This window comes from Poecile atricapillus, chromosome 4 (genome assembly GCF_030490865.1).
Source record: "Poecile atricapillus isolate bPoeAtr1 chromosome 4, bPoeAtr1.hap1, whole genome shotgun sequence".
Taxonomy (NCBI): Eukaryota; Metazoa; Chordata; class Aves; order Passeriformes; family Paridae; genus Poecile; species Poecile atricapillus.
Genome location: NC_081252.1, coordinates 71,148,894 through 71,162,072, shown reverse-complemented (window position 1 = coordinate 71,162,072; position 13,179 = coordinate 71,148,894). Strand labels below are relative to the sequence as shown.

Sequence of the window (13,179 nt, the reverse complement as noted above, 5' to 3'; positions counted from 1 at the left end):
GATGACATTTTATATACTCTACAGAATAAGCAGTCTATAAAATAATAAAATAAATAATAAATAAAACGGTTATTAGTTTTACAAAAGAGTTGGTTAAGGCAGAAGGCTTAATAGGGGCATGTCATTATACTCCAGAGCAAATGTGACTTATTTCCTGTACATTTGTAACTCAGTGAAAGTAAAAACTGGAGTGTTTAAAATGAGGAAAAGTAAGAAAAGTAGTGATATTTAAGAACAGTGATGTTTGGATGGAATGTTTAGAAGGACTACGTGCAGAAACAGTTTTTTGGGGTAGAGTTAAAGGCAAATCATTATTTAGAAAATACTCAGCAATAGAAATGTGGGCTATATACTCAGGATCCAGTAGGCATGCAACGTAGTGATCTGAAAAACCTCTTCAGTTTGTCCAGTGCATGCAGAATGAATCCTGCTGGCCTGTGATAAACTCTGCATAAATAGATATTTAGCAGCTGTCCATTTCATAGATAGGGAATTGCTCACAGTGGGTGAGCAGGGAAAAATGAGAAATTCTGCAAGTCCTTCAGCATGTTTTGCCTGTACAAAACTACTTCAGTCATGGTCATAAATGACTTTATTTTTCTGTTTATACTAATGCATTTTTCTCCTCTATCCTCCCTCCCTTCTTCTGTCCCTTCCTCATACCCCTCTGTTCCCAGATATCTGACAGATTTTGAACCAATTCAGTGTCTGGGTCGTGGAGGTTTTGGAGTGGTTTTTGAAGCCAGAAATAAAGTAGATGACTGCAACTATGCCATCAAGAGGATCCGATTGCCCAACAGGTAATGAATGGGTTTGTTGGGACACAGAAGAATGAATGATTGGTGAGATCCCATCCTACACAGAACCATCTGCTCCTCAACTGAATTCTCAGCTATTATATTAGGATGAATGACATACTTTTTAATGGGGGGCTGGCTTAGTTTTGGCATAGAAAACTGGGCATATGCAATCCCAGCAGAGGTGACCTGCTTGGCTAAAACACTTGCATAGTAGATCCCATTGTGAGGATGCTGCTCCATGGGGATTTCCTTGATGAATGGAGCCTTTGCGAACAGGACCAGTTATTGTAGTGCTGTTCATGTGCTTCTCTCCTTCCTCTCCTTGCCTTTCTGATTCCATCTCCTGTTTTTTTCTCTTTCCCTCACCTACTTTTTTGACTCCATTTGCCCATTTGTTTCATTTTCTGGTCCCACAACCCCTACCTTTTCTCTCAGTCATAGGTGGTCAAGACATGCTTCTGAATTACCCTACCCAGAGCTTGCAGCAGTTACTTTTACTGGGAGATGGGAGACACTGCTTCTGGAAATCTCAAGTTAGAACAGCAAGAGGGAGGGGGTAAAGCTATGAAATCTAGAATTATTTTTTTTTTTTTTGAATGTGGTAAATAAGTGTGACCATTTAAGATGAAAGGTTTTGTTCAGAGATTTAAGGTAGCCTAAATTCTTCTTTTCCAAGCATATTCAAAGTTGTTAAATAAAACCATCAGACTTTATTTGATCCAGTTACAGTCTTATTCCTTCAGTAAGACTGAAGGCTGCCTGCTTTCCTGTCCACAGAACAGAAATAGTCCTTATGCAATCTCCTTACCTATTGCCAATTAAAAAACAAATACTAAAGATATTGCTGTCTGTCTTCTGTGTCAGTGTCTTCTACATCCCTGTAGAATATTTCTGTTTAAAATCCTTTTTCTTTCCTTGAGAACAGTTGAGAGGAAGATGAACCTTTCCTTCTTGTTTTTGCTGCCTGTAATTATGTGAAAAGGGAAGAGTAAATATTGAGCCATTATGAGCACATTCTGTTCCTCCACACTTCTAAGCTAAAGGAGTTACTCTGGGGAACTTCAGACATATTTTTGTTTTGATGTGAAAAGCAACACTACTGGCCTGGTGTATACTGGGGCAGCTTTGACTAAATTCCTTTTGCTAAAATTTTTGTGCTGTGCTGTTGATTTTTGTGACCATGTTTCTTTTTCTGCTTACCCCAAACTGTAGGGAGCTGGCTCGTGAAAAGGTGATGAGGGAAGTCAAGGCTTTGGCTAAGCTCGAGCATCCAGGGATTGTTCGGTATTTCAATGCATGGCTGGAAGCTCCCCCTGAGAGATGGCAGGAGAAGATGGATGAGCAGTGGTTAAAAGATGAAAGGTAACTCATGGGGCTCTTTCTAACAATTGCATTTGAGATTGTATGTCAAGAGAACTAGAAAACTGGTAGAAGATCTGGGAAGATGGAGGGACTATATAGGAGAGATGGCTGCTAACTTAGCCTGACAACTTTTCAGTTGAACAGGTAAAAATATATCAGCCTCTTGAGTTATAGTTCTCTCTTGTGTTAAAGTCCTTATTTCAGCTTAGGAAATATCACATGGTTCTTAATTGAACTTGTGTAACTGAATCTTGTAGTGAGTGGAAGGTTGAAGCATTCAACCAGCTGCTGTGATTCATTTTCAGACTTTGGCATCTCTGCCTTCTTTGTTCCTTTCTACTGCTTTCTTCCTCTTCATTGTCTTCAGTTAGGTGGACCTGATACAGTACTCAATGAATTCATTTCACCAGAAATATGTGAGGGACAATCAGACTGATGATTTGTGAAGCTTGGTAGAAAAAGATTAAAAATGGAAAATTAGATAAAGGAGTTAGAGAATGTGAAGAGAGAGGAAAAAGTGGGTGTATGTTGGCATTTATAGAATGAGGCCTAATACAAGAGTGCTGGGTGGTTTCATAATAACATCTTAACGTGCCTCACAATTTTTAGAACGCAGCGACCTTCATATTTCAGGCATCAAATTAACATTTCACAGCTGTAATTCTTCCAAGGCACTTTAAATAGTCCTTGCAGTGCGTGTTCCAAAGGGCTGGATTTTTGCAAACTGAAGATGAGCCTGATTGCACATTAGGAACCCAGGCAGTAGAGCTTGTTAAATATTCCTTTATCAACACTTTTGAGAAAACATTATCCTTTCTATGACACAGGTGCTAAATCCTGGTTATTAGTGATTCCCACACTTGGGCAGTCATTCCTTGTTGAGGTATGACACAGGTGTCAGGGGTAGCAATTGTTAAAATCTGGCCTTTTGAAGTGCATTTCTAGTGGAATAATTAGAATCTACTACAATTTCTCTGGTATTGATCTCTCAACTTTATCTTCCAGCACTGATTGGCCACTCAGTTCTCCCAGCCCAATGGATGTCCCATCATTTAAGATCACAACAGAGCCATTTTCAACAGAGGAACACATTGAAGTTACTGCAGCATCGTCCGAGAGGGTGAGGTCTGTGGGGATACCCTGTGGTCAGTCAGATTCATCTGGAAGCCAGTTTTCCCCTCTGGAATTTTCTGACACAGACAACAGGGACTTGCAGCACTCAGAAGATCCACTATTAAACCTTCAGGACAGTGTCCTTACAGGCTGTGATGTAGAAGACAGTACTATCAACAGTAATGAGCTGGGACACTCCTTAGAAATCTGTTCTTCATCTGTTCCTGTTGTACATCTGAAGGAAGGGACCTCCTCCTCTATTGTGTTTGAGGATTCTGGCTGCGGAAATGCCTCTAGTAAGGAAGATAAAATTGATGTTTCACATAATGAGAGTCCTTCTGAGGATAAAGGGAAAAGTACAAAGGAATCTGATAACAAGAAATCTGCTTCGGGAAGTCCCCTCTCTGTTTCTCCTCCAAGGCCAACAAGTTTAAGCCTGGACCTTTCTAAAAACACTGCAGAAAAAGTCAAACCCACCTCTCCAAAGGTGTATTTGTACATCCAGATGCAGCTCTGCCGGAAAGAGAACCTTAAAGACTGGATGAGCAGAAGATGCACCATAGAGGAGAGGGAAAGGACAGAGTGTCTGCAGATCTTTCTGCAGATTGCTGAAGCTGTTGACTTTCTACATAGCAAAGGATTAATGCACAGGGATCTCAAGGTTTGTATCCATAGGTTGCTGTATGTAGGAGGAATGTGGCACTGGAGACAAAGCTTGCCAAAATAGCTGACTCCTCTCAGTGACCTCAGCATGGGTGTTCAAAAAGCTGAATTAATGTCTGTACAATAATCTGGAGGCGCAGTGCTCCAGGAAATAAACATTCATCACTTGTTACTGCAATTAAAGTCTTTCTTGCAAGAAAGACTTCTTGTACCTGGCACAGATCAGTGGCATTTGTCCTATGGTATTTTTAATTCATGTTCTTTGTACAGGGTTATTCAGTGCTGAGCTGTGTGACAAAGCTATTTTGGATCCTGTTCTACTATTTCAAGTGAAGCAGATAATTGGCAGTGTGAGCTTGCAGTTGGACTTGATCTTAAAAGTCTTTTCCAACCTAAATAATTCTGTGATTCTAATTCTGGTATTTTCCTTCTTTCTATAGCAATACAGCCTAAAAGGAGAAGTATTGCTCTTGGTTAGAGAAAGTAAAAATTAAGTATTACTGCTCTGGGATTGAAATGTAAACTGTCCTGGAGTGGAACTGTGAGCCAATGGCAGCAATCACAATGAAGCTTTCTGAAGGATTCATGGTATTTTTAATGTCTCACAGCATCCAGACAGTGAGGAATGGGAAAGGTGGTTTGCACCTCTGGTGTTTGGTGTAACTGAAGTCAGGAGTAACTTGTACCTTCTCTTTCATTTCGTTCATGATCCTCCTATGCTAGTGCCTAATTTTGCTGAAACTTAAAAGGAGGTTCAAATCCAATAATCCTCAAAGGATATGTCAGAGTTAGAAAAACTCATGAGTCCTTCCAAGTATTTTCTTTTCCCATCAGCATTAGGCAATGACCTTGAACCAGTTATCTGACAAATCTTTAGTGCTTGAGAAACTGACCATAAAATAATTAAATCCCTGTACAAATACGTTGTTAAACATGTTAATTAATAACCTTTCTTAACAATACTGTCAGTTGTAGCCCTCTGCAGTCTCACTGAGCTCACTGTTCAGTAAATCTTATGTAGATCTTCACTTAAAACTGTATTCGTCTTAATCAAAAGGTGTGGAGTGTTTTGTTGGAACATCTTAAAAGTTCAGTGCTGGCAGCAGTTTGAACAAGAGATTTAATTTTGTTTACTTGGTATAACCAACTTGGAAGCAGTCTCCCTGGATGAACAGCTTTCTCCTTCAGGAAACTTTCTGTGCTTGTATAGATGTTATTCTTGGACCCCAAAGTTTATTTGTCTGTTATGTGTTAATTTGGTCAAAACAACATACAGTTTATTTAATTATTTTCTGTACTTTTCAGAAGGTCCTAGGAAGAGATCTCATCTAATTTTGCAATTTGTCCAAGGGATTGGTCATGCAGCCCTGAGTTGGTGCCAGCACTAACAAGTGAATAACCTGCAAAGTTGCTTTGGCTTAGCTACAGGCAGAGCTCAGTGATAGCAGAGGCCAGTTCTTGCTCCCACCAACAAAAGCTGGTAGATCTGTGTGAAAATACATTTCTATGTGGGCATATTAAAAGATCCAAGAAGTAATCTAAATATTTTAATTAACAGTGCAGATTAAAAATGCATTAATTAGGCTCCTGCTAATCAGAGATACTGTAATGACAAGATGGCAGGAATTATGTAGGCAAGCGAAGAGGTCAGAGTTCAAATTCTTTTGAAGAAAGGAAGTGCAGAAATGAAAGTCTGCCTGTCAAGCGCATTTACTGTTACTCCTAGGATAAGCTGTCGGTCATGCTTGGCAGCTCAAAAGAAATTATCAGTTTCACAGAACTGCAAGAACAGTCTTGGATACATTTTGCAGCATTAATTGAATTAAACAGAGTATTCCAGATGTGTGAGAAGCTTATTCATGTCTGTGAAAAAATGAGAATTCTTATTCTGACTGAAAAATATGGAGAAAAATTTCTTTGTGCAGGTGGCTAGATAACTGAACTAGAGGGTGGTTATATTTGACTCTGCTCCTCTAATGATTTAAATCAAAACTGTGTGCTTCTCCCTTAGGCTTTTTCTTTTCCCAAATGTGATCTTGATAGTTTATTTTAGCTGGTATCTTGCTATAGCAGAGAGTCCATTCCCCTTATTTGTAGAAACTGTGCCAGCCTGTTCAGAGACAGTCTGTGTCCAGACAGAGAAGTATTGAAATAAACTTTCTGTTATGAGGATTTTTTTCCCCAGGAAGCAAGAAAATCTTGACTTGTATGTTTGTTGGAGGAGAGTGGAGATCAAGGCAATGGGATACAAACTCCTAATGGAGATGTTTGTTCCTTGAGCATTAAAATTCTGATATCAAGACTTTTGACCATGTGGGTGTGCACTGAGGGGTGGGGGCTCTGTAAATGCTTCAGCCAGAGCCTAGAAATGCTGAGGGTTTACAGGACAGTAGCTTTTGTGGCCTGAATGCACTGTGACTGCAGAGGGCTGGACATTCATTGCAGGGAAATACAGTAGGAGGTAAGACCTGGCTCAGAAGGCAGTTGCAGTGGCATGATGTGAGCACTCTGGAACTGTTTCTCTAGTGCCTCCCTCAGAGGCGGCCTTTGCCTTAAAAAAAAAACAAGAAGCCTTTTCTCGGTCTTGTTTCTCATGCTCACAATGGGTTTGTCTTCAACTGAGGAAGTCAGATGGACTTTAAAGAAGGTCAGCTTTGTGGTCCTTTATCTATAATGTGGAAAAATATTGCCTTTTATCTGTCTGCCTGCTCCTGTTGCAGGGCTTATGTCAGCAAAGCATAGACCATGTTCTCCCAGCTTTGGAGGCTCCAGGAGCTCTGAGAGGAGCTTGCCCAGCACCACCTGCCTCTTCACAGCTTGGGCCTGTACAGCATCCTGCTGCTTCCTCCCCCTTGCAGGATCAGACTGTTCTTCCCCCAAAACTCTGTGTTTCTATTTGTAACCCAGCTGGAATGGTTATATTTCAAGGGAATAATCATTCTTTTGGTGGGTGCTGTTCTATCAGCCAGGAAGCAAATTTCTTGAAAAACTGTCTGGGATATGCACCATTGGCAAAGGGACATCTCTGTTCCAGTCTCTTTTATCAATAGGCTAAGCCATGGAAAGTTTGTGGCAAACAAGCTAAAGGAAAGTTAAGCCAGATCATCACTGTTGCTGCCTTTCTGAATTGCAAAGTTCTTAAGCTTCTGTCAAAAATAAACTGTTAATTCTGTTATACAAACAGCTGTTGCCATGTTAAACTGCACAGTTACACTGAAAAGCAGACCTTGTTCCCCTTGTATCTGTAATTTAACACTAAGATGATTAGTTAATCACAGCTATGTGCTGGTTAATAATACAGCAAATTACTTTAGCACATAAGGATTAAAATACAAAAGCCCTGGAGATGGAACTGCAGCATGCAGTGTGAAAGTGTCATGTGATGGGGAGCTGGATAACTTACCTGTGCTGTTCCCAGCAGTGCTGGCTCTGGGATGTTCTCAGCAAACCTGTGTGCTGCTGCTAAACCTCTGCTGAATGACAAGAAATGAGCAATCTGAGTTTCAGGAAGAGACAATGGTTAATGCAGGAGTAATTCCTTTTTCCTGAATAGTTACAATTCTTAACTGCTATCTTAGCTGCAGTTCAATGAGTGTTTTTAACCCTGACAGCTCTGAGTTAGAGCCAAGTGTTGTAACCACTGAAACACACATGCTTGTTTGTTACTTACTTTTTCTTTTCACCTCTTTGTTTTCTCAGCCTTCCAATATATTTTTCACAATGGATGACATAGTAAAGGTTGGGGATTTTGGACTGGTGACTGCTATGGACCAAGATGAGGAGGAGGAATCAGTTCTGACCCCAATGCCAGCTTATGCCAGGCACACAGGACAAGTAGGGACCAAGCTCTACATGAGCCCGGAACAGGTTTGTGCTCTCTGCTCCAAAGCTGTGCCTGGAAGAGCCCTGAATTTTTGGGAGCTCCAAGATCAGGCACTCCTTGTAAACCATTGCAATCAAGTCACTTAAATTCTTTCTCATCAAAATAGAGTTTTGAGCTAAATTGAATTTTAAAATGAATATTTAAATATATGCATTTGTTGTAGCAAAAGTAGTGGCTAATTATTCAGACAGGATGCATTAATTTTTCTTGGTTTTAATGCAGTATAGGAAGGCAGCTGTAAAAGACACCAGTTAATTGAGGAAGGAGACACTTTTGTGCATGAGGTTTAAGTAAGGTGGAAAATTTTGCTTTGCAGCACAGAGGAGCTGAGGATCAGGACTTTGCTCCCTGGTACTCATTGCTGAAGTTTGCCAATGCTTCTGTGCTGCAGCTTTCAGCTCTGCACAGGGCTGATGACTTCCACAAGTGGACTTGCAATGGTCTTGTTTACTGTGTAGATAATTGCATCCAGTGAGTAGCTTGATTGCCCTGACCCTGATTTTGCTTTCTCAGATCTGTGGCAACACCTATTCACACAAGGTGGATATCTTTTCTCTGGGACTGATTCTCTTTGAGCTGCTCTACCCCTTCAGCACACAGATGGAGAGGGTCAAGGTATGTGTGGTGTTGAGTTATCTTCAGTTTGAGCATTTGTTTAAAACAGCTATTTGCTTGGTGGAACACTGGCAAGAGGTTCCTGTCCTTTTTTCTTTGGAGAAAAGCCTTGCAGCTGGGAGCACAAGTTCTTTATCAGCCTTGTACAGTCCCCCTGAATCACTGAAAATAAACTGCAGTCTCCCTAATGTGTGCAGTTGAATTGAGGCTTTAATTTCTTTACAAAGCTCCTCTGTTGTCAAGCCAAGTAAGAGAAATTATTGAACTACGGTATCCAAGAACTCGAGCAACAAATATAGCTTGTGACTTTAAGCCTACCAGCTTGGTTTTCATTCAAGAATTGGAACCATGCTGTGCATTTTGATTATTTCTTCCTTCATTTGCATCTGCAGTGCTTTTTCACCCAGAGCACTTGGTGAAAAATGGTTGTTCCTTTTCCTATAGGGAGTCTTAGCTGTGAGTCTCACTCAGCTTCAAGCACAGTCTTCCCGTAACTGATGACATTTATTGCACCAGATGTGAATTTGAGATATTTGATGGTGCATTACAGCTCTTGCTTTCTATTAAAATGTGAGATCCATCTTTCTCAGGAACAAGTTCATGGGGAACAGGGACTACAGCCAGAAAGGTCTCTCCTCTGTGACAACCAGTGACCTGTACAGGAAAGAAAGAGTCATTGAAACTTGTATTTATCATTTAAATGTGCTTGGGGGCCTTATATTCTCAGGTGAAGATGGAGTGGGTTTAGCAGTGATGTAAGAAACAACTTGAACAGCAGCCTGACCAAGTGCTTCATCTGTTGCATTCTCTTGATTAAAATGATCTGACTTTTAATAGCACAAAGAGTACAGTCCAGAGGAGGAATTGGTGTTTAATTTGAACCCCTGGCAATGAAACCAGTTTCAGTTTCTCTAAATCAGTTTTACTGAAACAAAGTACCCAGGAAAGAGCCATCCTGCATTCTCAGATCTCTTGCAGCAGTGATTACAGGCTTTGCCCTTCCAGTTTCTCTCCTAAGAACAGAAGCAAAGTAACTAATCAGAATGAAAATTCCTAAATTGTGTCTAATTTGAATTTTTTACTTCAAGAGAGTGCCTTGACTTTCCAGGATTTTCACTCATTTCACTCTTTTTGCTAAAAAGAAACCATGCCCTTTCATTGCCAGCTTCTGGAGTTTGGCTACTTCAGTAGTTATTTCTGGGTTGTTACACTGAGGTTTTCATTGGCATCAGCCAAGCATTAGCACTGCTTGCTGAAGCAAAACATGCTCTGCCTGACCAAGTAACCCAGCAAATTCTAGGAATTTGTGACAACTGGCTGGAAAAATCCCCAGAGGTGGAGCGTGAGAGCTGCCTCTGTCTCAAGCTGCGAGCAGTCAGTAGCAGTGCAGTTTATTTCCAAATGTCATGCTGGAAAACAGATCACTAAATGCAGACTGAACTGAGAATAGGAGAAGAGTTTTCTGAAGCGTTTTGATGTCATCAAACTCAGTTCTCTTGAACAGGAGTTTGGCTGTTGCCCATCACTATTAACTGGTCACTTTATACTTCCAATGGAGTAATAGCGAAATTAATTTTGATTTAACTTTAGAACTCTTGTATTTTGTGCTCAAACTTTTGTAAAAGGAGATGCTTCCAAAAAAGTTTGTGCTAAATACTGTGCTTCTGGCTGAGCATGGGAAGAACAGTCACTAGATGGAGCCAGTGGCCTTCGTATGAAAGAAGCCCAGAAATGCCCAGCACAAGTGCTTTCTAAACTGCTGACAAATCTTCTCATTCCTCCTTAAATGTTAAACAAAGACTGGTGCTCACATTGGTAATGCAGAGACAGTCACTTCATGTGTCTTAATACTGGTGTAGGCCATCTTGGGAGTGCACAGATTTGTTGATTTTGTTCAGCTAAAGTGAGAAGTACAAGTTTATGTATCTGACTGATTTAAAACTACAGGGATCACAGTTCTGGTAATACAACTCTTACTGCTGCAGGCTCAATACCTAGGGAAGCAGCAACTCACCTGTTCAACTGGGTTGTGATTTTTAACCACTAAAGCAACACTTTAAAACAAAGTATTTTCTTTCCAGCAGGCTGATTTATTTGCATAATTTGCATATTTTTGAAAGATAGGGTAATATTATTAAAGAATTTTGGAAAAGTTACATGTCATTCTTCATATTTTTGCAGACCTTAAGTGATGTTAGGAATTTGAAGTTTCCACCATTGTTCACTCAGAAGTACGCACAAGAGGTAGGTACATCTGATGCTGTTAATTGTAGCCTTTTCATTAACAATTGTAGCTTTTTTTTCTTTCAATTTCCAATTGCTTTGCAGGTTAAAATGGAGAAACCAGGTTGCTTTCATGTTATTAAGATGTATTTCTCTATCCCAGTACTTCTCTACATTTCAAAGCTATAATTACATTAATGGGCACGATGACAGTTATGCCACAGTTTTCCTCCAGGAATTCATTTCTACCTGGCTTTCCTTTGTCACTCACAGTCATTCATTTCTCATACATCTTGTCATGAATTCCTGCAGCAAATCCATATTCCAAAAGTGCAGAGTTTCAGAGAGATAAAGGAGAGGCTCTAGGTTGCACCATGTCTGCATGGGATCCCCTCCAAACTGGACCTCCCAAGAGGGAAATCACATGAGCAAATTGTGCTGTGTTCTCATTAGTCAGGTCTGTAAAGTGATGTGGTTGCAGATAAAGAGGAGGTGATGCACAAAACCTCCCCAGTAAAAAGCTGAGGTTCTCTCAGGTGTTCAGGGTAGCTTGAGTGGCCAAATGAGACCAGCCTTTCATGCTTTACAGCTGAAGGCTGCCTGGGAGAAGGGGTTGTGCTGTGCTCAGCTGGAGCAGGACACTAATTCTGATTAAATTTGAAACAAATATTCAAACTACTTGTATATTTAAAGGAAAAATTCTAATTTCCCACGAGAAAAAGTCAGTGTAGCTAAATATGTGATGGCTTAAACATGAATCTAAAATTACATATAAATTATGTATCATATATTTTATTTTGATTGCAAATAATGTGAAGTTTTTTATAACTCTGTTAAACCTTGATCTGGTTTGCCAAATAGTTTTCAGTCTTTGACAGTAAAGACACTTTCAAGAGATGCACAGTGATACATTTTAAAATATTTTTTGCACTTCTAACTTCTAAGCCAAAGCACTAACACTCAAATAACTCAGAAAGCAGCTGATTTTCCACTTGCTCACACAGCCACAACTTAAGCCAGGACATGAAACGAGGAAGAGTTTATGGATTGGTTCATGTAATATGTGTTGTGTTTTCTTTCAGTACACCATGGTGAAGGACATGCTCTCTCCAAGTCCCACTGAACGACCAGAGGCTGCAGCAATCATAGAAAATCCTGTCTTTGAAGACTTGGAGCTGCCACCCAAACCCGTGCTCAGGCAGAGGTCACGGACAATGAGTCTATCAGGAAATAAACATTCCAGACAACCAAGCAAATAACTATCCTCAGGATCACTTCTTCCACTCGGCAGGTTTCACAGGGATTGTTCAGCAGAAGGATCCTATGATGCAGAATGTTTATCTTGGGAATAGTTTACTTCAGCTTTTTTTGCCATGTTTAATGTGTAAGACGTGTTGGACAGATTTTCGTTTACTTTGACAGCCAACGAAGCCCAGTAACCAAACCTTTCTCATTCCATTTTCCTTACCTTTGCTCTCCGAAGCGGACGGGTCCAGCTGCTGTGCTTGCCAATGTTGTGCTCCATTATCCTTTTTTGCGGGGTTTCTTGGGTTTTTTTGAAGCTTTGTAAATGTCAGCTTGCTGGGTGAGTGAGAGATCTGTAACATGTAAATAGAATTAAAATACTGTATTTTTATAGAGCAAATTACAGTCTCTAAACCTAGTGAGTGTCTATCTGGATCACTTGCTCTTTGGTGAAATGAAGATGATTTTGAAATTAACTTTGACTCCATTTTTGTCCCTGGTGGGTAAACTGGGAATCTGCACTATTTTTAAAGCAAAAAAGTACCACAATTGTACATATTGTCACTGTCCATAGCCTGTCATTAGAGGAAATCATTCCATACTTCTGCACTACAGTAGATCTTAGGGAATGCATCTTATACGGATGAAGCTGTAGAGAAGGAAAAGGAGCTTTTTGCCATTAAATGGGGGGTTTTATAGGCAGTGGTTGGAAGAGCCATAGTCAAAATTATGTACAAAAATGTCGTGATTCTGGAAATTTAAACCGAATGAAGTCATACGTGTCGTATGTAATCTTGTAGATTTGTACTTTTTAAAAAAATCAACTGGTAGGCATTTGTGTAATCTGCTAATTTAACTGCCTAATGCCATGCTTTTATTTCTCACTGTAAATATGTTAATTTTTATTTATACAATACAGAATCAATCCATTTGGGTTGGTGGTGTACAGGATGCACTTGCTGTAATTGTTGAGTGCATTGATTATTGTGACTTCTTTCAAGTCTAAATGATTTAATAAACTTTTTTATTTATAAGACAAAATAGTAGTTGCTTCTGTTGGAAGCCTGCATCTGTGTGTGCTGCAGATGGCAGCCCTGTGCAGTGGGAATAGGATGGGCTCTGCATTCCTGGAACTTCCTTTGCTTCCCTGTCTCACACTGGCCACAGCATGTGTGATGACGCAAAACTGAATGTGCTGCTTGGGAGTGAGATAGGATCTGGAGAAAGAAGGGAATTGAGCTCTAAACTGGGTGGATTATGGATGCTCACCAGAGA

General features: G+C 40.1%; 1 protein-coding gene across 1 annotated transcript in view; it reads left to right on the top strand.

Moving 5' to 3' along the window:
• Positions 1 to 12,938, top strand: part of EIF2AK3 (eukaryotic translation initiation factor 2 alpha kinase 3) — a 42,075-nt gene extending 29,137 nt beyond the window's left edge. The window contains exons 11-17 of the mRNA XM_058838336.1: positions 678 to 800; positions 2,013 to 2,162; positions 3,168 to 3,936; positions 7,638 to 7,805; positions 8,335 to 8,436; positions 10,618 to 10,680; positions 11,742 to 12,938. Of these exons, the coding sequence (XP_058694319.1) occupies positions 678 to 800; positions 2,013 to 2,162; positions 3,168 to 3,936; positions 7,638 to 7,805; positions 8,335 to 8,436; positions 10,618 to 10,680; positions 11,742 to 11,918 (1,552 nt within the window). The 3' untranslated portion in view covers positions 11,919 to 12,938. The remainder of the gene's footprint in view (positions 1 to 677; positions 801 to 2,012; positions 2,163 to 3,167; positions 3,937 to 7,637; positions 7,806 to 8,334; positions 8,437 to 10,617; positions 10,681 to 11,741) is intronic.
• The last annotated feature ends 241 nt before the right edge of the window (positions 12,939 to 13,179 follow it).